This window comes from Jatropha curcas, chromosome 5 (genome assembly GCF_041381405.1).
Source record: "Jatropha curcas cultivar XTBG-Jc1 chromosome 5, XTBG_Jcur_1.0, whole genome shotgun sequence".
NCBI lineage: Eukaryota > Viridiplantae > Streptophyta > Magnoliopsida > Malpighiales > Euphorbiaceae > Jatropha > Jatropha curcas.
In genome coordinates this window covers 21445153-21469334 of record NC_143155.1, presented here as the reverse complement: position 1 = coordinate 21469334, position 24182 = coordinate 21445153, and the positions used below count along the sequence as shown (strand labels likewise).

Below are 24182 nucleotides of genomic sequence, written 5' to 3'. Positions count from 1 at the left end.
CACTAGAATTGTCAGATTATCAGTCCAAATTCTAATATAACTCGATTAAAATAAATCACACAATTTCTGATCCCAAAACACTTAAATCTCATTATATTACAGAATGAATTTTATATTGCATTGCATTAAAATCAATCACACAATTTCTGATCTCCAAACACTAAACTTCAGGTACCCAAAAGTACAAGACCGAGTTGCATATAGCATCATAATAATATAAATGAAGATCTATACATAGCATAAAATAGACAATTAATCTAAAAGAAAAGAAAAATGTAAAAAAGAGGGGATCAACAAGGTATTTTTTCTCAGCAAGAAGGGCATCTGTTAGTGACAAGTAATTGACTACTTCAACAGCATGCAAAATAATGTAACTTGTTTTGGCCCTAAATTTGTGGTAAGGAACAATACAGTCATATAATTTATCTCCAGAAAGGCACTAACAACAAAACAGATGGTTATCAGGAAAACTTCCTGCAACTTTCCTTCTTCCACGAGGGGCAGCAACTTTATTATCACGCAGAGATGGCTTCAGCTTTTTGCTTTGTTATCTTGGCATGCAACCTCTCCATGAAAGCTGGATTCGCTCTAAGTCGTCCCTTGACGTATGAGGCTCGAGCATCCTCTGCCAACTTGTTTGCTTTCCCAGCTTCCTCAATGAGTGAAAAGAGGGTCCTAAGGCAATCTTTTCTATTTTCTTCTCGATGTTCAAACCTTCAAAAGCAAAATCATTTGCAACTTTAAGTATTTATTGCAAAAGATGGAGACGCATGAGAATGTTAATCAACATAATTCATTTGTGTATGATAATCATGCAGCATCTGCTGCCAAAGAATGAGAAAATTTTTTTAAGTTGATAAAAAGAGGCTATTAACTTGGCTGAAAGGATCGCCATATTTTGCTTTGAATGATGAAAAATGGCAATAGTGAAACACAATCAATTTAATATTGAATTCAAGTAAATCTAACCCAAAATAATGGACTAAGGCTAGATGGATCCTTTTATCCATAGGCTTTTCCTAGGACAGTTTCTTTGATCATTTAATTTCTCTTTTGGTTAGTTTGGTTCTGAGTGTGGTTCAACCTAACATTCGTAGCTATAACTCAGGTACCATTAGACCAAATCTCCTTGGTACAATCACTTAATTACTGAAACACCACAGTTTCACTACCTCATTAAATTATTCCCACTTTGAACAACATGCATACAGATACAAATTTATTGAACCATGGAAAGCACGTAATTAACAGGATATTTGACTATAATATAATATTATGCATCACGCATGCAGAAAATTGAACACATAATTGTTTGCTGAATTTACCTCTCACTCGTGATTGTAAGTTCATCCCTCCCAGGATGGTACCGTTTTCCAACCAATTCCCTCAACCGTCTAAATTGATGCTTTGAAAGACCCAGCTCTTTGACAGTAACAGCCATTTTCACTTTTCTGTTCTTGGGATGCCATGCATCACCACCTGGAGCAAGGACTACACGTGTTTGCCACCTAAGAATCGGCCCCTCACCAGGTGGGTCATCCAAGTCCTTTTTCTTGTCTGGAACAGCACTCTCATCAAATTTTGGAGGGCCCTCCGCTTCCATTTTCTTTCCATATTCCATGACCATCTCATCCTCAAATTTCTTGAATAGCTCATAGGCTTCTTCAGGTTCAAGCTCTCCTCTTTCACACATATCTCCCAGCTCATTGAACCTCTTTTCCACCTTTTGCTTCATGTCATCTGATGAAAACAATGAAATTAGGTAACATATACAGCTGCCAGAAAAACTAAAACTATGTAACTAATGTACCATAGAGAGGATATATATAATAGAGCAATAGTGATTATGTCTTTTTTTAATGAGTGTTTGTGCTTCTTTTATGGAGGTGGAAAGCAACTATAATCATAATAAAGAGCTGGATATAAAAGCCTTAGCACATTCCACTTAGAGAGTTCACAAGTAACAGCCATCACCTAGACCCACAAGCCATTTGACAGTTACCCAATTACCATTCTGCCAACAACTGCAAAATATTAAACCACTTTATGTGGCACGTCAAAAATTCTTCAAATTATAGGTGCAAAACATAGTAACTAATTGCACATAGTATGCCAATTCTATGTGACACTTACGTGGCACATCATAAAGAATCTCAAAACCATATATTTCAAAATTTTTATCCATTCTACAAACAAAGGATTCACTGTCAGATCCAAAAACTACTGTATGAAGTGCTTCCAATCGCAAATCCCAGAAAAACAAAAATTCTAAACTTATGACGAACTTATAAAATTTGAAGAAAAAAAGAAGAAAAAGAATTGATATCAAATTGAAATATTAAATGAGTCTACATGAATAAAAGAGAAATAACAAGGCACACCAAAAAGAACGAATAAGAAAAATGTCACATCATTATACCTGGAAGTAACTTATCCCAGCTGAGCATATCCTCCAGAATCTCCTCACATTCCTTTGTGTCCTTTAAAAACCCTTGTTCCACCGCCTCTTTAATCATCTCATCCCATTTTTTGTCATCCATGTTGAAGTATTGATCCTTCACCATTTTCTTCATGACGTATTCCTTGGCATTATACAAATCATCAATGTCTTCATCAGTCTGATACAGCTCCTCGAAATCCGATTCAAACTCTTGGTCCTCCACATCATCCAATGGCTTCATATTGAGTTCCTCGATCAATTCATCGTCAGTGTCCACATGCTTACCAGTCAACCTCCTCTGTAAAATTGCTTCCATAATTGAAGGAAGCACCTCTTCATCACCCTTGAAGTACTTATCCATTAGCTCTTTCAGCTCTGAAACCAAGCAACCAATAAAGTAAATATCACGTAGTCTGAACTTAAAATCACAAAAATAAATAAAAAGTTAAAACCTGAAAGTCTAAGAGTGTGGGAAAAAAAAAAGACTGTTATATAACATTCTTCCTTTGTCAAAAAAAATGACAACCAAGTTCAAATCTTGTTCTCTGTTTTCAGCCTAAAATGGTACCAAATCAAATTTTTGCTCATAGCCGCAATAAAAATTGCAGATCAATTCACAAAATTCTCAACATTCAACTATTTTCCAAATTTAGAAAATCATATTATTCAAAAAAATTAAGACATTTTTCTCTAAATACAATTTAACATGATCTGTTGTAGCACCATTCATAAAGTAATTAACAAAAAACTGCTAAAAAATACAAGGAAAGTGTGCCCCTTTTGTTTCCTGAGAAAATGGGCAATCAAAAGACAATCCAATTCGTAAATCGTAAATCCTTTTTCACTAATTTGAAAAGTCTCTTATTCGAGTTATTGGCTACTTACAGGCCCAAACCAAGTTAGCAATCAATAGATAAAAACAAATAAAAAAAATGACAAGAAATAGTTTCCATATAGTTTGTATACCTTTGTTGCTCACATCTTTAACCTCGACGGAGTCTTCCTTCTTTTTGAGTTGATCTAGCAGCGCTGATTCAGCTGATAATTTGGGGTTTTCAATGGACGAGTCGGACTCAGACGAGTACAGTCTGAGTGCGGAACGAGTAGAAGTGGGGAGCTGGGCGAGTGAGTGATTTGTAATTCTGGGGCTGACATTGGAAGAGGTTTGAAGGAAACTTCGAGTGTAAAGAGTAGCATTTCGCAGCACAGATCTTCTCATCGTTGTGATTTGTTTTCTAGGGTTTTAGCATTTGGGGTTTTCCATTGGTTTGATAGTTGACGGAGTTCTGGCTACAGTACTTACCAATAACTATCAGCCGTTAGATGTGATGTGTTTTTAATCTAAAGATTTCAAGTAAAACAAGAAACCGGTTTCCCAAATCACCTGTTTATACTTAGTTTTCGCTCCTCTTTAGTTCAACCGAACCAGACCGGTCCTCCACTAGTTGGTTTTCAAAATTTTGCAACTCAAAATCCCAACAACAACAATTTTAGGATCAATTAGGTAACCGAACCGAACTGGAACCAAACTCTTGCTTCCAAATAAGGGTCTAATTTTCATCCCACTTTCATAAAAATCAAAAATAAAACTAAATGAACCAGTTTTGATTTAAATTTCAATTCTAATTTCAATTGATTGCACCATCTTCAATTTGGCTTGCGGCCACCTAAAATTTAATATTTTTGGTGAAAAATATATAAGTAATAAGTTTATGTATTAAGTCATTTGCCTCTAATGAATTAAAAACATAAAATTTAAAAATTAATATTTCTTTTTTTATTAAATATTAATATTTTTAATTACAGTGTTTATAACTTCAATTTGACAAGCAAGAAAGCATTTAAATCCAGAAATTGGTATGAAAGGCAAGTTCTCCTTCATGGTTGCACGTTTTTACTCTCCTCAACATTCTTTTGAATGCTTAGATTAGAGATCCAAACATAATTATAAAATGAGCTTTAATCTTATACAAGAACAAGTTAATTACAAGATTATTGCATACATCAGAAAAACAAAATTTTAATTATCAAACAGAATTGCAATTTACAACACAACAATTCCACATTTCCATGCACCTCATAAATCATCAATCTTTCTCTTCCTCATCATCAAAATCTGAATCAGAATCAGAATCAGAATCTCCATCTGTAACATCTTCATTTCGAGGTTTAAGCCCAAGCTCTTGCATCAACTTATCATCGTTAATCCCTGACAATTTCCTTTTCAGTATTGCTTCAAATATTGATGGAATTGCCTCATCATCCCCTTCATAGTACTTCTCTATTTGCTTCTTTAGCTCTGCAACAATTTCCATAACGCTAGTTAAGCCAAAAACCATAAATTTATATAATAAAGCAAACCAAAACTTTCTAGCCAAGTTCCGAAATTTTTGTCCTTTTCCATCATTTTCCCAGCAGCCAAACTGAACCCAAGCAAAATCAAAAGCTTTCAATTCACATTTCTTTGCTTTTCTTTACCTTGGTTGCTGACGTCATCACCATCCTTGACGGAACTATTTGACTTCTGGGTCGGTGGTAATTTTGCCTCACCGGACAAGTCGGACTCGGACGAGTAAAATATGAATCTAGAACGAAGGCAAGAGACAAATAGAGCAAAGGATGTGTTCGGATTTGCTCTGGATTTTGGAGGAGAGTAAAGCAGATAGCGAGAGTAGAGGGAGAGATTTCTCAAAAAAGCTCCTTTCATAGCAAACGCCTTCTTTCTCTTCAGGGTTTAGGGTTTTTGCTTTTCGTTACTAGAGTTGATGACTTCGCTCAGGTTATAGATAATAGAACTCGACCTAGAAAGCCCAACTCAATATATAAGAACTTGTGACCTTGGGCTTGCAAGCCCAACCAAATATATATGGGCTTGTCTTTTCTTTTCAAAATAACCATTGATGATAGTTAACAACTAGATTGATAGTTGTTAAAATTTTAAGAGTAATTAATCTACGGAAAAAAAAAAAAAAAAGACTCCATCGACACCTGTGTATGAAGTCACCTATACACCGAAAAAAAAAAGAAGGATAAAACAGTAATATTTTTTAAAAAAATCTTTTTTTGAGTTGGCTTTGTGCTTGAGATTACCCATCAAAAATTTCCATCTACTGATAAAACATAAAAGATTATTATTATTATTAAACAAAAAATGTAATTAATTAAAAAATTTTCATGTATTATTATGTATGTGCAATTTTGTTTAAATATTATAAATAATATTTTAAAACTATTTATTATTTTCAAAAACTTTAGATAAATGTAAGAATGTCAATTTTCATAAAAAAAATAAAAATCTAAAATAACGTTTTTAAAATAAAAAATATTAGCGCAAATAAAAAATTCTCTGGAAATAAAATTTTTTAAACCAACAAATTGTTAGAATATGTTTGATGCACGAAATGAAATAGGATAAAGCATGAAATGGGATAAAGCTAGAATGGAAATAGGAATTTTTATTCCTATAATTGGTATGCAATATAGAATATAAACGAGAAGAGAAGAGGAAGAATTAGGATCAGTGCATAAATAATATCTGCGAAGAAGCATATAACCAAGATGAAGTTCGCGAAGAAAATGAGATTGGAGTCGGTGGATTTTGGAGCGTCGAAGGAGACAAAATTTCGAGAGGAGATAAGGGCAAAATAGAAATAACATTAAAATGAAATGGTTAAAAGGCAAAACACCGTTCTAAGAACAGTGATTTTGAATTTCCTTTTAGTATATATATAATTTTAATTTCATTTATTATTTCTTCTGTTATAAAAAGAGAAGAAACATAATCTACGAGTTATAGTTCAGTTGGCAACGCACACGAGACATGTAGAAAGAGTTTTTTTGAGTACTATTCTCATTAAACACGCCTGCAAATAGGGATGAAGAAATGTAGGAAGGGTTTTCGGGTTCGATTCTGATTAAAAACGCCTATAAAGAGAAGTAAAGAGTTTTAACTGTAATTAAGCACCGAATTCTGTGATTTATTTCTGTGATTTAGATCGACATACTTGGTATTTTGAAAAAAATGATCATATATTCATTTTTTTTAAATAAAAAACAATCTGTGATTTATTTCTTTCCCATTCTCATTCCTATTCCCTCTCCTCACCTATATTAATAAAAAAAATGAAATGGAAAAATTAAAATTCTATTCCCTATTTTTATTTTATGTAGTGAACATGTCCAAAGCGTCCAATTGTTAACATCTACTCTCTCTCTTTTTTTTTTTCAGGATTAAAATGAAAAAATTACAATGCAATCCTTTTAATTTGGAAAATATAGTTAGTTCGTCTTTGCCTTTTAAAAAAGACTAAAACATCCTTATAGTTTACTTTCATCAGACTGTAAGGTCCTTTCGTCCAATTTTTATATTTTTTCTGTTAAGTACATAATGAAATGATGAAATTTTCCTTTTATTTTTAAAAATACGGGGCGGATTAGTTGTATTTTTCAAACTATATGTACCGTACTATAATTTTTTAATATAATATTTTAGTATCTTTCTTTTAACCTTTGTGTTTTATTGTTTATTTAACTGAAAAAATGCAAAAATTGGACAAAATGACATAGTAGTATAATGGAAGCAATACATAAGGACAAATTGATATATTTTAAAAAAGACAGAAACCGATTAGTTATATTTCGCATACTACATAGATCGTCCTGTAATTTTTTAATAAATTTTTCTTATTAAAATAGATGTTGGTAGTTGAAATACCACGTTGATTTTAGCTCTGATCAATAACTAAAATGAACTTTCACCGTCTCTAAAAATAAATTTTATATATATATTGCGTTTCATTTTACAAATCACTCTTTAATACTATAATGCAAGCCTTAGACTTGATTTATTTATATGGATGATTTAATTAAAAATAATACATTCATTTTAATTTATATATATTTTTAAATTTCACAACACTTGATTTATTTTATTGATTATTTCATTTTTTAATATGCGATGAGATCAACAATTTCATAGTACAAGAAAGAAGAAATTTAAAACTTTTTTTAAAACTTACTGAAAATGTTCAATGTATCAAATAAATAAATTGGACTTTCACTCTCACTTTCCTGCTTTTTGTATCCAGGGTTGGCATAGAGATTAACTAAGCTTAAAGAAAACTTTGATGTTCTTTAGCATCTACATGTATCAATTATCATGTACTTTGCAGTTAACTCACTTCTCATAAAATGATATATCACCTTAATTAATTTATTAATATTTTGTTTCCATTTTTTCCCTCGCCCTTTCAACACTTAATTTTACTCATAAAATTTGATCGATTAATCGCTAACCAGTAACCTTCTGATTTTCTTTAATCTTGCATTACTGCAACTAGTTTTCCTTGACGATCAACTAATTTCATAGGATATGAAATCAAACCAATCAAAATAATTGAAATTATCAATAATTAATAGCAAATATATTAATTATAAACATATGTATTTATAGAAATAATTTTTTTTTTTTAGGTTTATATCACAAGAGTCTCTAGTTCATTAAACCAAAACCTAATCTTGCTCATGTTACATCAGACCTATAAATAAAAAGCGTTTTTATCAGAATTTTATCATATAAATATATGTTTGCTTCGAAATATAAATGAAAATTGAAGGTGACATACATAAAATATAGTAAAATAAAAAGTTGGTTAAGAAACTTGTTTTGTTAGTCAGTCACACTTAGAACTTTAATAATATTTTTTTTCCACTAGATTGAATTTGGATTATTGCTCTTAATTCAAACAAATTAGTATCATTTGTATCATTGAAGAAATTAGGCCCAAGAGTGTTATAAAAATAATGCATATTAATGGCTATAGATTACATTTTGTCTGTTGTTGAACACACTGGTAGGGACTATCAAACCCTTCATTATTAAGAGAGAATTATCTAATTACCCAAAAGAAATCCAAAAAACGAATCTACTATTGGGCAAGAAAGAATTAATTTTCCGACAAAGCAAAATGTAATTAATCTCCCAAAGGCCAAAGATGACTAATTATTATCAAAATAAATTGTTATTTATTGTTTATAATGATGTTTATAGATAGCGTTGAGCAACACTCGCTCTTTAACCGAAAATTGAACCAAACTGATATATTTTCGATCGGATTTTGATTATTGTATTGTCAATCGATTTGAAATAGAAAACTATTTAGTTTTTATTTTTAGTTTGATTATTATATATGACTACTCGAATTTATTTTTAAGTCCAAAATAAATAATTTAGTTTAAAATAATCAAATCAAACCAATTCATTTTAGTTTAACTCGATTTTATGTTATTTGATTCCAAATTTAGTTACCATGAAAATATAATTGGATAGATTGAAACCTAGCTAATTAGCTTTGGTTGGATTTGATTAACAAAAAACTCACCCCTAAATATGAAACACTCAAATTCAAATTAAACTTGATAGTTAATGTTTCTCTTCTGACACCATAATCGAATTGATTGAAATTGAATTGGAATAATTTTACCAAATTGAAATTAGCATTGGAGTCAGTTTAATTAATTTCATTTCCAATTCTTTGAGAATTAACAATGTTGTAGTTGTAATTCTAAATTTAAATTAAAACCTTAGTCAAATACATTGCAACCTTATTTTAACCAAAGTACGTGGTTAGCAAACTAATCTTCTTCATATTTTAAATAATTTCAAACCAAATGTTTTTCATTTCATGCCAACTGCAACCTAATTTAAAAAGAATGGTGAAGTTTCAAGGTGAGTTAGTATTATTGTTTGAAATATAATCGAGTAGTTGAGTAGTTAATTTTAATTAGCATTATTGTGATTAGCTGTTGATGACTGTATAATTAATGTTCAAAACGTAAAAATTAAAGATTATTAAATTTTATTTTCAAATAAATCATATATTATAAATTAAAATTTCCTCAATAATTTAAATAGCATTTTAAATTATTTGTATGATGATATTAAAAATTATGATTTATAAAAATAAAATTGTAATGTTAAACAATCTCACACTATTATTATGATTTTGAGAAGACATAATATTTATTTCCAAAACGTGTCAAATTTTAGCTTTGGTGGCATTTTAGCAAATTGATTGCCAAGTACTTAACGATAAAGATTGTCTTCGATCTCTTTAAATCTTAGCTTATTATAGAGACTAATTTTTAATAAATTTTAATAAATAATATAGCAAAATGGGGAAGAAACAAATATGTGGGCACTATTTCTTTAGAATTTACAATGATGTGTGAATGAATTATTGTTGTTTTTTCTAATAATAAAAAAGTCATTAGACTTTTATTAGATGATTTGATTAGATTATTTCACAAAGCTGTAATAATAAAATAATAAAATGGAAAATGGGTGAGGAAAAGGTTAAGAGTAAGGGAGAAGGAAAGTCAAAAGGCACCTAATCAGCTCTGCACCAATTGAAGAAAAGAACTTGCAATCAGCAAATAGCATCTCTTCTTTTCTTGTTAAATAATTACACACATCTCTATAAAACTATGGTCAATCTCACTATTTACATTACATTGCTTCTTCAAAAGTCTAAAAAAGCCATGCCACCCTCTTAAAAAAAAAAAAAAAATCTAAAAGAAAAAACAGCTATTTTATTGTCTTGTCCACAAACAAAACAAAACCGTATAATCATTTCTTTAAGAAAATTAAAATTATACTATCCTTTAGAAAATAATTTTTTATTCATTAAAAATACCAAAATTGAAATAATATTATATAATATGACATATATTGTTTTATCATTTATTTACTAAATTGATAAAAATTCTCAAAAATGAAACATCTCGTTTATCACGTAAATGAAAAATTAAACCTATAAAAAGATGATTTTTAAACAAATAGTTTATTTTAAAAATTTAGATAAAGTAGATGTTTGTAAAAAATATTCTATCGGATCTATCTCAAGTCTAATTTTAATTATATATATTTTTTATAAATTTAAGTGATTAATAATTATTTTATTTCAATTTTTATTATTATCTTCTGCTATCTCCATTAAGAAACCATTAGTTATTTAAATAGTCAAAATAAGAGCAATTTAATTAATTATAACTATTTTCGTAAATTACTGTTAAATATTTATTACGCAATTATCCTAAATAAAAGTTGAAATGGATAAAAAAGAGTAGTATAATTATATATTCTATCATTTTTTTTATTAGTTTCAATAGTCAACCATCCTTGATTATAAGCAGCCATTATAATTATTATATATAGTTCATGTTAATATTTAATTAATTATAAAATGGAAAAAAGCTTTGTAAAGTTGAAATATTTTTGTGCTTTTTTTATTGAATTCCATAATTTCATAATTTAAGCAACAAAATGAAACAACTAAGAAAAAAATTAAGTAAAATTTATACTGAAAATGATTTGATATAATAAAAGTCAGAGATTTATATCAGAATGATAATTTTCAAACTATTTTTTAATTTAGTTTCAGTGTGTGTTTTCTTCAATTGCCAAGCAGTAGAAGTATGAAACTTTAGTGGGACTTTCCTTATATTCTTCATTTGTGTCTTCCTATTCTTGTCTTTCCTTATCTCCTCCAGATTATTTTTTTTCTCTGTTAATCTAGGATTTGTGCCATTAAAATGAAATAAAATATAAATTTAGGATGAATAAAAAGTTTACCATAATTGTAAATTTAGAGTGCAATTGTGAGAGTAAATTTACTATAATTTGAATTTAAAATATAATTGTGACAGAAAGTTAAAATTAAGGTTTTTGGAGGGTTAAATTGGTTATGTTTCATCCATTAATTTGTGAAGCCATTGGACTAAGAGATGTTTTAAGCTGGTTAAAGGCTAACAATATCATTTTTGTATATGTGGAAACTCTTATTTTGATCTTATTATTTCATATTATAAAGCTCTAATGAACGAGCTAATTAGTGTTTTTATTTCTTATATTTATAGATCAGCAAATCAAGCTGTTCATAAGTTAACTAGGATAGTTGTTTCTATGTCTAACGGGAATGAATTAGAATTCTCCGCTATTCATATTGATCAATGTTCTTTTCGTGGATGCTGATAATAATTGAAGTCCTCGACTTATTTTCAAAAAATAAATAAATTGTGTTTGGAGGATTAAGTTTAATTTGGGGTACAATTATAATAAAATGTAAAATTGGTAATACTTTTGGGAGCTGAGACAAATTTTTAAACTTTTGAAAAATACCAAATTGAATGAGTCAAATTTTTAAAAATTTAACATATTTCATGTTTATGAATAATGATAATAGAGAAACTAATAGTTTTTCATTTTCAGAAAGAAAAATAAAATTATACCATATTTCCTCTCTTTTCTGTTTTGTCATTTTTCTTTATTTTTCCTCTTCCTCTTTTATCATTTGGAAAAAAAAAAAAGAAAAGGAATTATAGTTTAATAAATTTTATGTATATTCAAGGTGCAATTAATATTATAGTTAATTGAAGGTCATATTTAATGAATTAACCTATATTCTAGAATTTCTAGGTACTTATTAAGTGGTTCCAACTATTTTTCAAAATTCAATTTAATTTATAAAAATTTTAAAATTTGAAAAAATTTATATTGAGTTTTCTCTTGCGACTAGATTATTAAAATTAAAAATTATGCAAGTCACATTTTCTTTGCCTTTTCTTTTAAGATTTTACATGAATTGAAAGAAAAAATGGCTATCTAGAGTCTTGTATTAGTAGTTTAGTATAGATTTAAAACGCCTAATTACAATTATTTTAGAATATTATAATTATCAATTTAAAATATTTTAATCAATGGTCAAAGTTAAAACTTTTATTTTCAATTTCAATCATGGTCTATTAAAATTTACTTAAAAAGGTATACAAATATAAAAGTTAAATACATTTTAATAGCATATAAAAAAATAATAAATAAGCTTCTTTTCAATCTAAAATATATTTTTAAAAAAATATATGAAATTGGAAATGAGTTTATTATTACGAGATGTGGACCCCATGGGAGGAAGCTTTTGGCAGAAGACATACCTTGAGTCAAATTCAGATTTCGGAGCACCTCACATGATTACAACTATCCGGCTTTGTCTTGGCCCCTAACCCCAAACACTACCCTATAGGGATTCCCATAACTATTTAATAGCCCTATATATATATGGACCCTTTTCCCTTTATTTACAATCCCGACAACCCCAATTCAGTTTTGACCTTGTGATTTCCTTATGGGTCCCTTTCTATTCTCATCCACTCTAACCCAACATATATGACTTTTTCAGTTTTTTTTTTTTTGGTGCTTCCCTTATTTTCTTCTCTTGAATACCCTTTTCCCCCACCCTAGTATAAAATCTATCAAATTTATTTAAAATTACAAAATTAAATTAAATTATTTTTAATTGATTTTATACCTTTAAATTTAAATTTAACAAAAATTCTGAATAAGATAATATATGCACACGTCTTTTTTTAATTTTTTTTCTTTTATTATTTGAATTACATATTTTTATTTAAGAATCATGTACTTTCATATCTTATTTTAAATTATTATTATCTAATTCCATTATTATGGAGAATCAAATTTATGACTTAAATTATAGTAATCAATTCCGTAGCTACTCTTATTTTAGTTGCAAGTCTCTTTATCTATTACATTTACTTCTAAAATAAACAAAATCATCACATATACATTATACAAATCAAATCAATTGATACAAATATGTTACCAACCACTATTATAAATAAATTATTCATTATTTTTTGAGAAATAAATCATCAATTGTAAGAATGCTCTAAAAAATTTAATGTAATATATTAACTAAAACAAATTAAAAGAGATGACAAATACATGATGACTATTCTTTTTTCAGCAAAATAGTTATTTATAAGGCAAACCAATGATAATAGATATTTTTTTTTAAATTTTTTATGTGAATGATTAATAATATTTTCATTTTTTAAAATTATTTTTTTTATTAATTTGATCCGATATTAGGTGAGCCTTTCTCATTTTATTTTGGTGTCTTACTGCTCTTTAGGCAGGAACTGATATTCTGGTTAAATATTAAGAAAATAATACTATTATTATTATTTATAATATAACAATAAACTAAAATTCTTTTGCTTTTTGTAGCTTTTTTGTTGGATAAGTTAGCATCAATCAAGCTTAAAAGAAGGAAATAAAGAAAAAATAAAGAAAGCAAAGGGCATTAATGGATTCCAGTGTCTCAGTCTGGCGTTTGATGAACATTATACCCACGCTTCCCATTCCAACAAGAAGACAAACCATAGCCCACCTAACAAATAAACTCTCTTTCAAATTAATAAAAAATAGAAAGAAAAATATTTTTAATCAATTTCATTCTTTTCTTTTAAAAAGAAAATTCAATCCCACAATCAAAATCTATTCTTTCTTCTCTTCTTTTTTCTTTTTTTCTACTAATAACTCAAAATCAAATCTCTTCTCATTCCCTCTCTGTCTCTCTCTCTTTCTTCTGTGACATTCCATTTTCATATTTTTCATTTCTCTTTGAGTCCCTTTCTCTTTCTCGCCTTGTAAGATCATGCCAGTTTTTACAGAGAGTTCATCGTCATCGTCAACTATAGCGGAGCACATCAAGCTTAGAAGATCCAGAAACCATTTCTATCACAATCAACAGCAAGGTGAAATTCCTACCATTTTAACTGAAACAGATCCAACCCCACATATTTCTCGCTCATCCAAATCTACAATTTCCTCTCTTTTTCTCTCTCCTTTTTCCACAAACACCACTGAAACCACTTCCAAGAAGAAGACAACCCCATTCAGAGGCCTGGGATGCACTGCTGGAGCGGCGCAACAAGTGTCGGTGCCGGCGGTGATACGGTCATCGGCGGAGTGGGAAGGGAAGAGGGTGAAGAAGAAAAAGAGTCAACAGCAACAGAAAAGGAAGAAGGAGAGTATTAGGGTTTTCAGTGAAAGTAACAATAATAACGGTGAAGGGAATAGTAGCAATAATAATAATGGTGGTAATGTTAGTAGTGATAATGGTAATGGGAGTTTCAATTCTGGAAGCTGTATGGTTATTCAAGATGTATGGTGTGGGCCTGGAATTGGGTTTTCTGCTGATGCTGTTGTTGGGTCAGTGGATTGTGTTGTGGCTAGAAGGAATAATGCGTCTGGAAGAGGGAAAATTGATGGAGAGAAAATTAATCAAAGGGAAAGAGAGCGGGAGAGAGAGGTATATTTTAATTTCAGAGTTTTATTGTTGTGGTTATTTCTTTCACACGTCTCTTTCTTTCTTTCTTTCTTTCTTTCTTATACGTATAATAGAGAAGCTTTGTTAGCGATAGTTTGCTTGATGTGTTTGCCTACACTACACCATTTATTTCTCTCTTTGAAAAAAGTTGAATCTTATTCGAATTTAGAAAGTGCAGTGAATTTATGCTATTCAATGGAGATTAGTTTTATTTTATTTGGAGAGGTTGATTTCAGATTTGTTGCATATATATACATGCTGTTGTTCTGGTTGTTGGTGTTCTTCAAGCTAAAATCTTTTTCAGTATCATTTTTTGGAGATTGATGAGTTGGTGTAATCGCTGATTGAAATCTCTCTGACAAGTATGATTCTTGGGTTGCTGACAATTTTTTAATCTTTTTTTTTTTTTTCCTATCCCAAATATAATTTGTTTTTTGTGTGATTATTTTATCTCAAAATATATATATATTTTTTTTGAGAATTTTAAGGAGTAAATAGTTATATACTTTCGTGAGTAACTGTTGGATTGAGATAAAGAATAAAAAAGTATTATTTATTGATCATTTTCAATCTCAATTTTTTTTAGTAGCGTTATTTTAGATTGTTTAGGAAACAAATTTTGATAATTTAATGCGACTCGGTTCGTTTACCATTTCGATATTACTATTATTATTACCCTCATTAAATATTTAGTAGAAATTTTTAGTAATTTTTGAAAATAAGGGTTATCTAAAAGTCCTTATTTTACCTATAAATTTATAGTTTCTAAGTGAAACAAGAAATTCTCTGCTTTATTTTTCGTGGGTATCACACCATTGGAGACCAAGTGAAAGTGATCAATAACTTCTGCCTCTCTTGCTTCTTCTAATCTAAATCCCTAATTTATTACCCTTTATTATCATTTTTACTTTTTATGAGTACAACACCATTGGAATTTATATTACTTGTTTATTCTAATTCTGAATCCATTAGGTTTTTAATATTGGGTGACTATTATTATTATTATTGTTATTATTATTATTTCTCTAATCTTATAATGCGTGTACGTATGGTGTTCCATGGCTAGGAACGCAAACATTCTACTGGTCAAAAAAATGCGGACCCCACAAATTTGTAGGAGTTAGTTTACACGGAGCTTGTGATACGTGCTCTCTGGTTTTTGAATTAGAGAAGGACACACCTCTCTTTTTATGCTGTGGTTGTGCATATAAAGATTTCTCCTTTCACTTTTCTTCTCTGGTTTATTACTGTGGTCTATTTCGTGTTCTCTGGTTAGCTCACTCTTCTCAGTATTTGTGTTTGCGGTTTGTTTTTGTTAGCTTATTTTTTCCTGTGAATCTTGGCAGCGTGCTTTTTGTTTAGGGAGAAGGGCAACTGTGAACCCTGAAACTCTTTCTTTTTTGGATACGGACCCTGCTTTTGTTTCTTCTCGCCCTGAACCAGAAGTCTTTGGAAGTAGGTATTATCGTCATGTTCGGCATCCTTCCCCAGATGGTTTAGCTGAGGTAGTGTCATATGCTCAGTATTTCCTTGTGTTATTGCAATTTTATAATATCTCATGTTTCTTATAGTGGAGTGAGTGATTATATAGCTATGCATTCTACATGGGTTTGGTGGTTATGGTGGAGCTGCACCTTGAAATATAATCAAAATATCTCCTTATCAATAAAATTTTGGAGTATATTGATTTGAGTTGAGGCAGGATTTTTACACTTGAATTTGATGATTCCATTCTCAACTACATGTAATGGATAAACATAGTGCTGCAAGTTCATTTCTTTATTTATTATTTGATGTTAAATTTTCAGTCTTTCCCTTTCATCTTTACCCAATTGTTACTGAGAAGAGGAGAACTGGAGAGGTGCTTTTTTAATTAGTTTGAGGTCAAGCTGATAATGAGTTGTAACATGGGACCAAATTGTTGGTAGTATGCATGAGCAAGGACTTATTTTTGTGGTTGTTTATCCTTTAGCCTATTTAATTATTAATTTGGCTGGCATATGGGTAAGAGGGATTAAGGTTTAAAGTTCTCAACGCTTTTAAACTCTCTTATTCATCGTCTTCGCTTAGTCAAATATAATAGCTTTTTGCATGGATTGTTTACATATATGTTGTTGGTTGGTCAGATTGATATACCTAACTTTTGACTAAGAGTTAATTAATGGCTCCATTGGTTTCTGCATTAGTTATTTACCTACATCATTTGGGGATAGTAAAACAGAATTTATCTTAGAGTGCACATTAGGACATGATGGCAAATTCATGTTTTCCCAAGTCTAACTGCACCCAAGATGATTTATAATGTTAGTGGACTAAATTATTCTAAAGAGTTTGAGTGCCCCATGTTCCATTTGAATATGAATTTCCATCTAGAATCCAAATAATTTTGCAGTAGGTAATACTGTTCTTTCATTTTTTTTTTTTTTCATCTTCAAGGGGGTAACGCCCTCAAACATGATTTATCATTTTGTGTTATCTAGAAAACATGATTGTATTCTTGGAAGATGTAACTGGTAATAGCAAACGTGTGGAGATTTCGTTTCTTTGTTTTCTTTCTGAAGTTGTATTTCATTCATCGCCCTTTAAACTTCCCATTCACAGTGTGCAACCCTTGGTATTTGGTACAATACCAAATGGTATACCAAACAAGCGAGCTTGCACTATTGTTGTGAATCTGTGCGCCATAAAGGGGAACAAATGAGAAAAGGATGTGCTGATGTCGATTCTTGAAAAAGTTGATCAGGCTGGATTTAGACCGGATAATATGTATTGTCTATGCTTTTATATGCATTAATCGATTGTAAATTGTTCACATACTGTTATTTTAATGCACTATAGTTTGCATATCTGCAATTTTTCCAATTAAAAATTTTATTGTGCAGGATAACATGTCTAATTCATGTTAAAAGGACATTTTTGATGTTGCTTGCACAGTATTATTGTGGAAGACTTTCTAATATTTATTATAATGAGTGTTTTTACAATATGATTTATAAGTTTTGGCTAATTGCAGATAATGCTGCTCCAAAATAGCTTCATGATGGGAGGAAGAGTGGATCGATTTCACGAATGGAGACTTGACATTGATGACATGTCGTATGAGGTATTATATGAACCTAGAGTTGCCTTTCAAGTTTTTATTTTGATTATGATACTTGTGAAATTGTTTCTTAATCTACTATGCTCAAATCTAAGCGTTTGAAACTTCCAAGTCGCCACCTGATGCATAAATGCTGGAAGTAGGGACTGTATTGGCAGAATCACTACTGTGTTGCTGATATGTTTGCTTATGTTCTACATAAGCATTTGGACTCCTGATTTATTGTTAGAATTTATATGTTTGTAATAAATGTTAGTGATATGTTTGGAACAATTGAAAGGGAAAATGAATATTCTTATTTTGCAATTTTATCCTTATTTATAATTCATAAAGAGACAAATTTGCCTTAATTGGAGTTGCTTTGGTGGTATTTGAAATTGTTAGTTCTATTTAAACAAATGTAATACATTTTTGATTAGGCCACTTTTGGCAAGATTTCTATCACTTTCTAAATGGCTTACAATTTAAAAGTATTGAATTCTAGCAGTAATGTGGTTTCAGTTAATTTAGTTCTTGTATTTTCGGGATTTGGATTCTCATTGTTTGGAGTTCTGTTTCCTGGTCCTAACAGCAATTGCTCGAGCTTGGTGATAGAATTGGTTATGTGAGCACCGGATTGAAAGATGATGAGATTGGACGCTGTGTCCGAAAAATTAAGCTCTCAATTATCAATGAACTTTCATCTCAATTGCCCTTGATACCAGACAAAAAGTGCAGCATTTGCCAGGTGCGTTAAGGTTTACTTGGTAATTTATCTTGTTTCTTTAAATTCTACATTTCCTTTTTATCTTTTAATCCAAATATCTGATGAGATCTGCTTTGCACTTGCCTATACTTTTCTATTCAATTTTTATTTGTTTTACTCCTTGCATTTACATATCTACCTGTGTACAGGAGGATTACGAACTGGATGATGAGCTGGGAAAGCTGGATTGTGGACATGGCTTTCACATACAGTGTATAAAGCAATGGCTTGCACAGAAAAAGATGTGCCCGGTCTGTAAAACCGAACCAGTGGCTTGAGGGTAATGCTCCACTACTCTTCATTTCAAATTGCTGCTCTTTACCCGTCTGGTGTATAGATTTTACCAAATATACATACATAATCATGAATTCATTCATTGTGTGAAGCTTCGGGTTTTTCTTCTTGAAATGATAGGGCCTATTTTTTACCCAGTAATCCAGCAGGCTGATGCTGATTGAAGTTCATAGAACTGGAATTTGATGAAAATCAATTAGTTTAATAGATATGATTGAATGGAATGTGTGCTCGTTTCCATTAAACCTTTTAACGGTTTAATTTGATTTATACTAGATGCTTTTGATGCTTACATAAGGTGTTGTATGGTAGAAGAGAATGAGAAAAAGTTCCATAAACGAAGTTTTTTGAGGACGAGAACCAAAATGTGTTTCCACTGATTAGTAAACAAACATTGTAAATTAACTGAATGTAGAATAAATAATATTAAAATCAAAAAAATAATTAAAAAAATTACTTTCCCCAACTGCCGTTGGCCTTGGTTTCAGGAGTGTCCTATTAATTTGAAAGTTCTTAGTACACAAGCATGAAATAATCATTACTCTCAAAACAGTTAAATGATAGAGGTATAGTTATATTTGAAAATTCGTAGTGTTTTCCAGAAACGTAGATTTTGATCTCTTGAAACGGATTCTTATATCAGCAAAAGGCCTAAAAATCTCAATACTTGTAGATAAATTTTGATAAATAAGAATACTTGTATATCTAAAATAAATCAAAAAAATTAAGAATAATGAATATTGATAGCCTTGGCCAATTCAATTTTATGTGATAAAACAATATTATTCTATTGATGTGATAAAAGAACATATTGGAGGAGATTCTGGAGTAGAAGATTGGAAAGGTTTTGGTGGGATTTGAATGAACATTTCTATAATCTTACTCGTAGATGGCCTATCAGATGGTTTTGTCTGTATGCACCACAACCCAACCAATGTCATCTTCCCCACTATTTCAGCCTCTTCTGTAGAAATCTCTCCATACAATTTGCTTTCATTTCCCAACTCAAGTCGCTTATAAATCCAGTATGGAAATTATTTCTCACTGCTAGGATCATTTGTCCCAACCTCTTCTTTCTCTCTTCCTCCAACCATTTCTAAAACCAGCATCCCATGGCTATGAACATCAGACTTGTACGAAACTCCACTAAAATTTCTGCTGAAAACCTCTGGCGCTGTATACCCAATAGTCCCTCTAGTCTTAGCATTGATAATATACTCTCTTTTTTGGTGTATGGTTTTGCGAGTCCAAAATCTGAAATTTTTGGGCAAAAATTTTCATCAAGAAGAATGTTGTGAGGCTTTATGTCAAAATGCACAATCCTTGTGTTACACCTGCTATGCAAGTACTCTAGTCCTCGAGCTATTCCAATTGCAATTTCATGCATAATTCCCCATCCTAAATGATTGTCGGTCTTTAAAGTACGTTTTGAGCATATGAACTTCTCGAGAGATCCATTGGGCATGAATTCATAAATTAAAGCTCGTTTTTTACCTTCCAGACAAAACCCTAAAAGAGTGCGATATTAACGTGAGAAGTTCTACTAATACTTGCTACTTCATCGATGAATTCCTCTCCTTCGTCTTTAGAAGCATTCAAGACCTTTACTGCTACAAAACGACCGTCATATAGCTTGCCTTTTTATACACTTCCATAGCCGCCTTGGCCAAGTATATCTTTGAAAAAATTGGCTATTTTCTTCGCTTCTGAGAAGCTGTATCTTTTCACAGCTGAAGGTGCATGGTTTTTCAGAACGGCCTCAAATTTCTGATTGTTCTTTAAGGAAACTGTTGACGGAATTTTCTTGAAACAATAAATGAGGCCGCAAGTGATTAATTTTCCAATTACTCCAATGGCTAGGCGTGGCCATTGTGGGAATTAGCTATCATAGAAATCTGATCATATAAGAAATTGAAGCAGAAAATAAAGCAATGCTACTGAGATGTTGGGGTTACAGAGGTCGAGTTATGGTTTAATATATGTGTACATACTATTATAGCATTAGTATGATTGAGCAAATTACTTGATACCAATTCGATTTCTGAAATGTAAAATTCATGTTTATTTATAATTGATTATCTTGTATTTTATTGTGATGTACAACTATTTTCTTCAATCTTTGAAAAAAAACAAGAAATAAATAGCAATTGTGTTAAATGGCTCAAATTGCGCCCGATACAATTTTCTCTTTAGCGGGTTAAAAGTATTTCAGTATTTTGTTTTTTTACTTCTACTATTTTTATAAATAAAACGATTGAAAAAAAAATAATAATAAGAAAAGACATCAACTGGAGAATCTTACCTATTCCCACTTTCATAGGCACATTCAGATTGGGACCGCTGGCTGCAACAGACGAAGATGAACTTTAATTAGATCGAGTATTTTGAAATTTTTTAGCTTTGTGTAAGAAGAAGAAGACTTATATTAACTTAGATGAATAACTAAATTGCAAACTCTGCAATTGGTCCTTCTCAAGATTTAGATACTTTAATTAATATCGGAATCATTTTTATTTTTGTCTTGTACCTAACGATATACGACCTGATAATAAATATAGGTTCGAGTCTCCTTCCCTAATACTCAATAACAAAAAATATCATCTTCCTAATTGAAAATATTGAAGTCAAAGTATGAAGAGTTTCTATGAATTTACTTTCTTTCAATTTCTTGTAATTACTCATTACTACTTTTATAAAACAATGGCCTGAACCAAGGTGATTTTCCTTTTTTTATTTTATTTTATTTTATTTTATTTTTTTTATAAAAAAAAAGTTGGACGAAGGTGATTCAACAATGGTTCGTGCATTGCATAATAATATATTACGATAGCATGATATATTTTACCTGCATTTAAAATTGACTTAATTAACTACAAAAATTTATCTTTATTATTTTCACGAAAAATTTTGTGTTATCTCAAATTGTGCGGAAATATCATATTCTTGAAGTTAAAAGTTTTGACAGCATTAAACACTTTTTCATACTAATAATAATAAAATTTAATATTATTGATTTTAATATATAAAATATTAATTTGACACGTGGTTAATATATTTTTTGGAACAATAATTTTTAAAAATTTCAATTATTTATATAAGTGTTGATTGATCTAATTTTATAAACTAAAGCATTTAATGGGTCAAGATGAAATATTTAATAGGCGTATTTTATAAATTAAAGTATTTAACGAGTTAAAATAAAAGTTGAGAGTGTAACGATTTTTGTTATTAAAAATATATGAATAAATTCATATTTCATCAGATTTAAAGTGTAAAGTAAATCATAATATTTAATTGAATTATATTAAATTTAATTTATTTCTCCAATCTAATAATAGTTTATTAAAATTTAAAAAATTTACTGAGAAAATATATAGAATTAATCCCACGATATGAGAAACAAAGAAATTGACTGTCCTTTGATTTTCTTGAACTAGAAGAGAAAACAGGCAAAATAAATAAACATGCATACCTTCCCAGTTACGCATGGCAACCAATTCATTTTGAACTAGAGTTGAACTGAAATCTAACCGTACTGTAAATGAACCGAAATTGGATCAGAATTATCGGTTCAAAGTTTTGAATCGGGACCGGCAGTTCCAGCCCGGTTTGAACTAAAAATTTTGTATTTTTATTTTGAAAATAATAATCACTTAGTCTATTTAATACATTTCTAAAAGTTTCAATAATATTTTACTACACGATATACCTTAATTAAGATTGTTTTTTAAAAATACACTTTACTTTAAAAGTTAAAATTCTAAAAAGTAAAATGGTAAAAAAAAGAGAAATATTTAGTCTAAATTTATATTGTTTTTAACTTTTTTTTTAACCTTTTATATTGTTTACTAAGTTTAAAATTACAATCTTTTAAAGCATTTTTCAAAATTTTCTTATAATTTATTTTATTAACAACATTTAAACAAAATAAACTGATAACTTATTTGATTATTTTGTAAAGTTAATTAATTTTATTCTTATGAGTATGAACATTCTAAAATATATTTAAAATAAAATTTATCAATATTTTTTAAACTCATATTAATATTTTGAAAAGAAAAATGTAAAGTTAGAACTATTAAAAAAAAAAAAAAACATATATCGCCAGAAACCGTGATCGAAACCGTCGGTTTATTGAAATCGCACTGGAACTGGAATCGGACTGAAACTGACAGTTCAAAAGCCGGTTCAAATTCAACATTTTTAAAATTTTAAACCGTCGATTTCGTGAATCGGAACCGGCGGTTCAATGAACCTACCATGCCCATTCGCAGTTGCTTCGCACGCTGCTATCGCTACAAAAACAGAAAAACTGGCCTGCAGCATCATCATACCCACAAAATCCACCGTGAGCTTCAAATGCAGCCCAATCTCCAACAGCGCTCCAATCAGTACGAAACCTTGGTTCATAGCCCCACCAAACCCACTAATCAAACGACGGTTTATAATCTCCGTCGTCATATAGGCTCATCATTAGAACATAAAATTCCAAAATTCCGATAACCACAATATTAGTAAGTCGTTGCATTAAAATTTTAAGAGACGCGTAAACTCAATACATTCTTTCATTAGAAATTAAATAAAATTATTTAATTTACTCTAGATTATAATTACCTAGAAGGTAAAAGGGGACAATGACTTGAACAATGACAATGAAGACTCTCTTTTGTTTTTCCACTTTTTTTCTTTTTCAAAAATGAAATAAATAAATTTTATTTAGTTTTTATTTCCTATTTAGTTTTTATTCTTGTTTAGTTTTTATTCCTATTTTAGTTTTGTTTCCTTTTAGCTTACGGATTGAACACCTATATATAGGTGCATAGCTGTTATGTTTTGGATTGGATCAATAAGAATATACTTTCTTTTAGCTATTGTGATTTCTCTAGCCTGAGGTAGATTTCTAAGACTGAAATTCTGTATCCTTGGTTTGGCCTTCCAAGGTGGTGTTACTTGGCTAGCTTCCTCCATAGTGGGATTTATAATCTCGCCATAATTGGAGTTTTCTTGATTAACTCACTCTAAATTCTGCTCCAACACATTCTTGTGTCATAAATATACTTATAATTATAAATCCATTAAATTTTGGAAAAGATTAAGTGTTAGATATGTTCAAGTTTTTAATATTAGAGTTGAAAGAGAAACAGAAAGATATCTGAAGCGCGTCAGAGCAAACGATGGTGGTTAATATAGGGGGCCACTTGGAAAATATTGTAAGGAATGTGAAATCAGGCTTGAAAAGATGGTTCCTAAAACTCTAGAGCAGAATGAGGTTGAGAGAATGACTTTGCATTAAAAGAAGGAAGGAAGCAAGCAACTGTGGCTGTGAAAATTATTTGAGAGAGAAGAATGAGAGAGAGCAAACAGATCAACTTTAAAGCAAAGGCATCAGATCCATTTTTTTTGCTAACGACATAC

The 24182-nt window shown here is 30.1% G+C and overlaps 2 protein-coding genes and 1 pseudogene across 5 annotated transcripts; 1 reads left to right on the top strand and 2 right to left on the bottom strand.

Annotated features, from left to right (window-relative positions):
- Nucleotides 1–172: 172 nt before the first annotated feature.
- On the bottom strand, nucleotides 173–5212 carry LOC105636714 (uncharacterized). Of its 2 annotated transcripts, XM_089721998.1 has the most exons (5): nucleotides 4981–5212; nucleotides 3407–3516; nucleotides 2420–2815; nucleotides 1326–1740; nucleotides 173–714 (listed from the first exon to the last, which is right to left on the bottom strand). In XM_089721998.1, exons 1-5 carry the CDS (start codon nucleotides 5145–5147, stop codon nucleotides 516–518), a joined length of 1287 nt encoding a protein of 428 aa, XP_089578124.1. In that variant the 5' UTR covers nucleotides 5148–5212; the 3' UTR covers nucleotides 173–515. The 2 variants fall into 2 exon arrangements, with proteins under 2 accessions (XP_089578124.1, XP_012075445.3); XM_012220055.4 differs by lacking the exon at nucleotides 4981–5212 and having other exon boundaries at nucleotides 3407–3739.
- Nucleotides 5213–13672: 8460 nt separating this feature from the next.
- Nucleotides 13673–21293, top strand: LOC105636713 (RING/U-box superfamily protein). Of its 3 annotated transcripts, none has more exons than XM_012220053.4 (6): nucleotides 13673–14610; nucleotides 15975–16133; nucleotides 17642–17731; nucleotides 18300–18455; nucleotides 18623–18753; nucleotides 21088–21293. In XM_012220053.4, the coding sequence occupies exons 1-5, from the start codon at nucleotides 13954–13956 to the stop codon at nucleotides 18749–18751; spliced, it is 1191 nt and encodes a 396-aa protein (XP_012075443.1). In that variant the 5' UTR covers nucleotides 13673–13953; the 3' UTR covers nucleotides 18752–18753; nucleotides 21088–21293. The 3 variants fall into 3 exon arrangements, with proteins under 3 accessions (XP_012075443.1, XP_012075444.1, XP_012075441.1); XM_012220054.4 differs by lacking the exon at nucleotides 21088–21293 and adding an exon at nucleotides 20498–20933; XM_012220051.3 differs by lacking the exon at nucleotides 21088–21293 and having other exon boundaries at nucleotides 13674–14610; nucleotides 18623–19012.
- LOC105636730 (PR5-like receptor kinase pseudogene) lies at nucleotides 19550–23228 on the bottom strand (annotated as a pseudogene).
- Nucleotides 23229–24182: the final 954 nt, after the last annotated feature.

Bases quoted from the DNA above. Each gene is read 5' to 3' on its own strand.
- LOC105636714 (XM_089721998.1), bottom strand. From the start codon at position 5,147: ATGAAAGGAGCTTTTTTGAGAAATCTCTCCCTCTACTCTCGCTATCTG. The intron at 1,741-2,419 runs GTATAATGATGT...TGTTTTCATCAG, and splicing joins CTGGGATAAGTTACTTCCAG to ATGACATGAAGCAAAAGGTG. The intron at 715-1,325 runs GTAAATTCAGCA...TTGCTTTTGAAG, and splicing joins CTTACAATCACGAGTGAGAG to GTTTGAACATCGAGAAGAAA.
- LOC105636713 (XM_012220053.4), top strand. From the start codon at position 13,954: ATGCCAGTTTTTACAGAGAGTTCATCGTCATCGTCAACTATAGCGGAG. The intron at 16,134-17,641 runs GTAGTGTCATAT...GGCTAATTGCAG, and splicing joins CCCCAGATGGTTTAGCTGAG to ATAATGCTGCTCCAAAATAG. The intron at 18,456-18,622 runs GTGCGTTAAGGT...ACCTGTGTACAG, and splicing joins AAAAGTGCAGCATTTGCCAG to GAGGATTACGAACTGGATGA.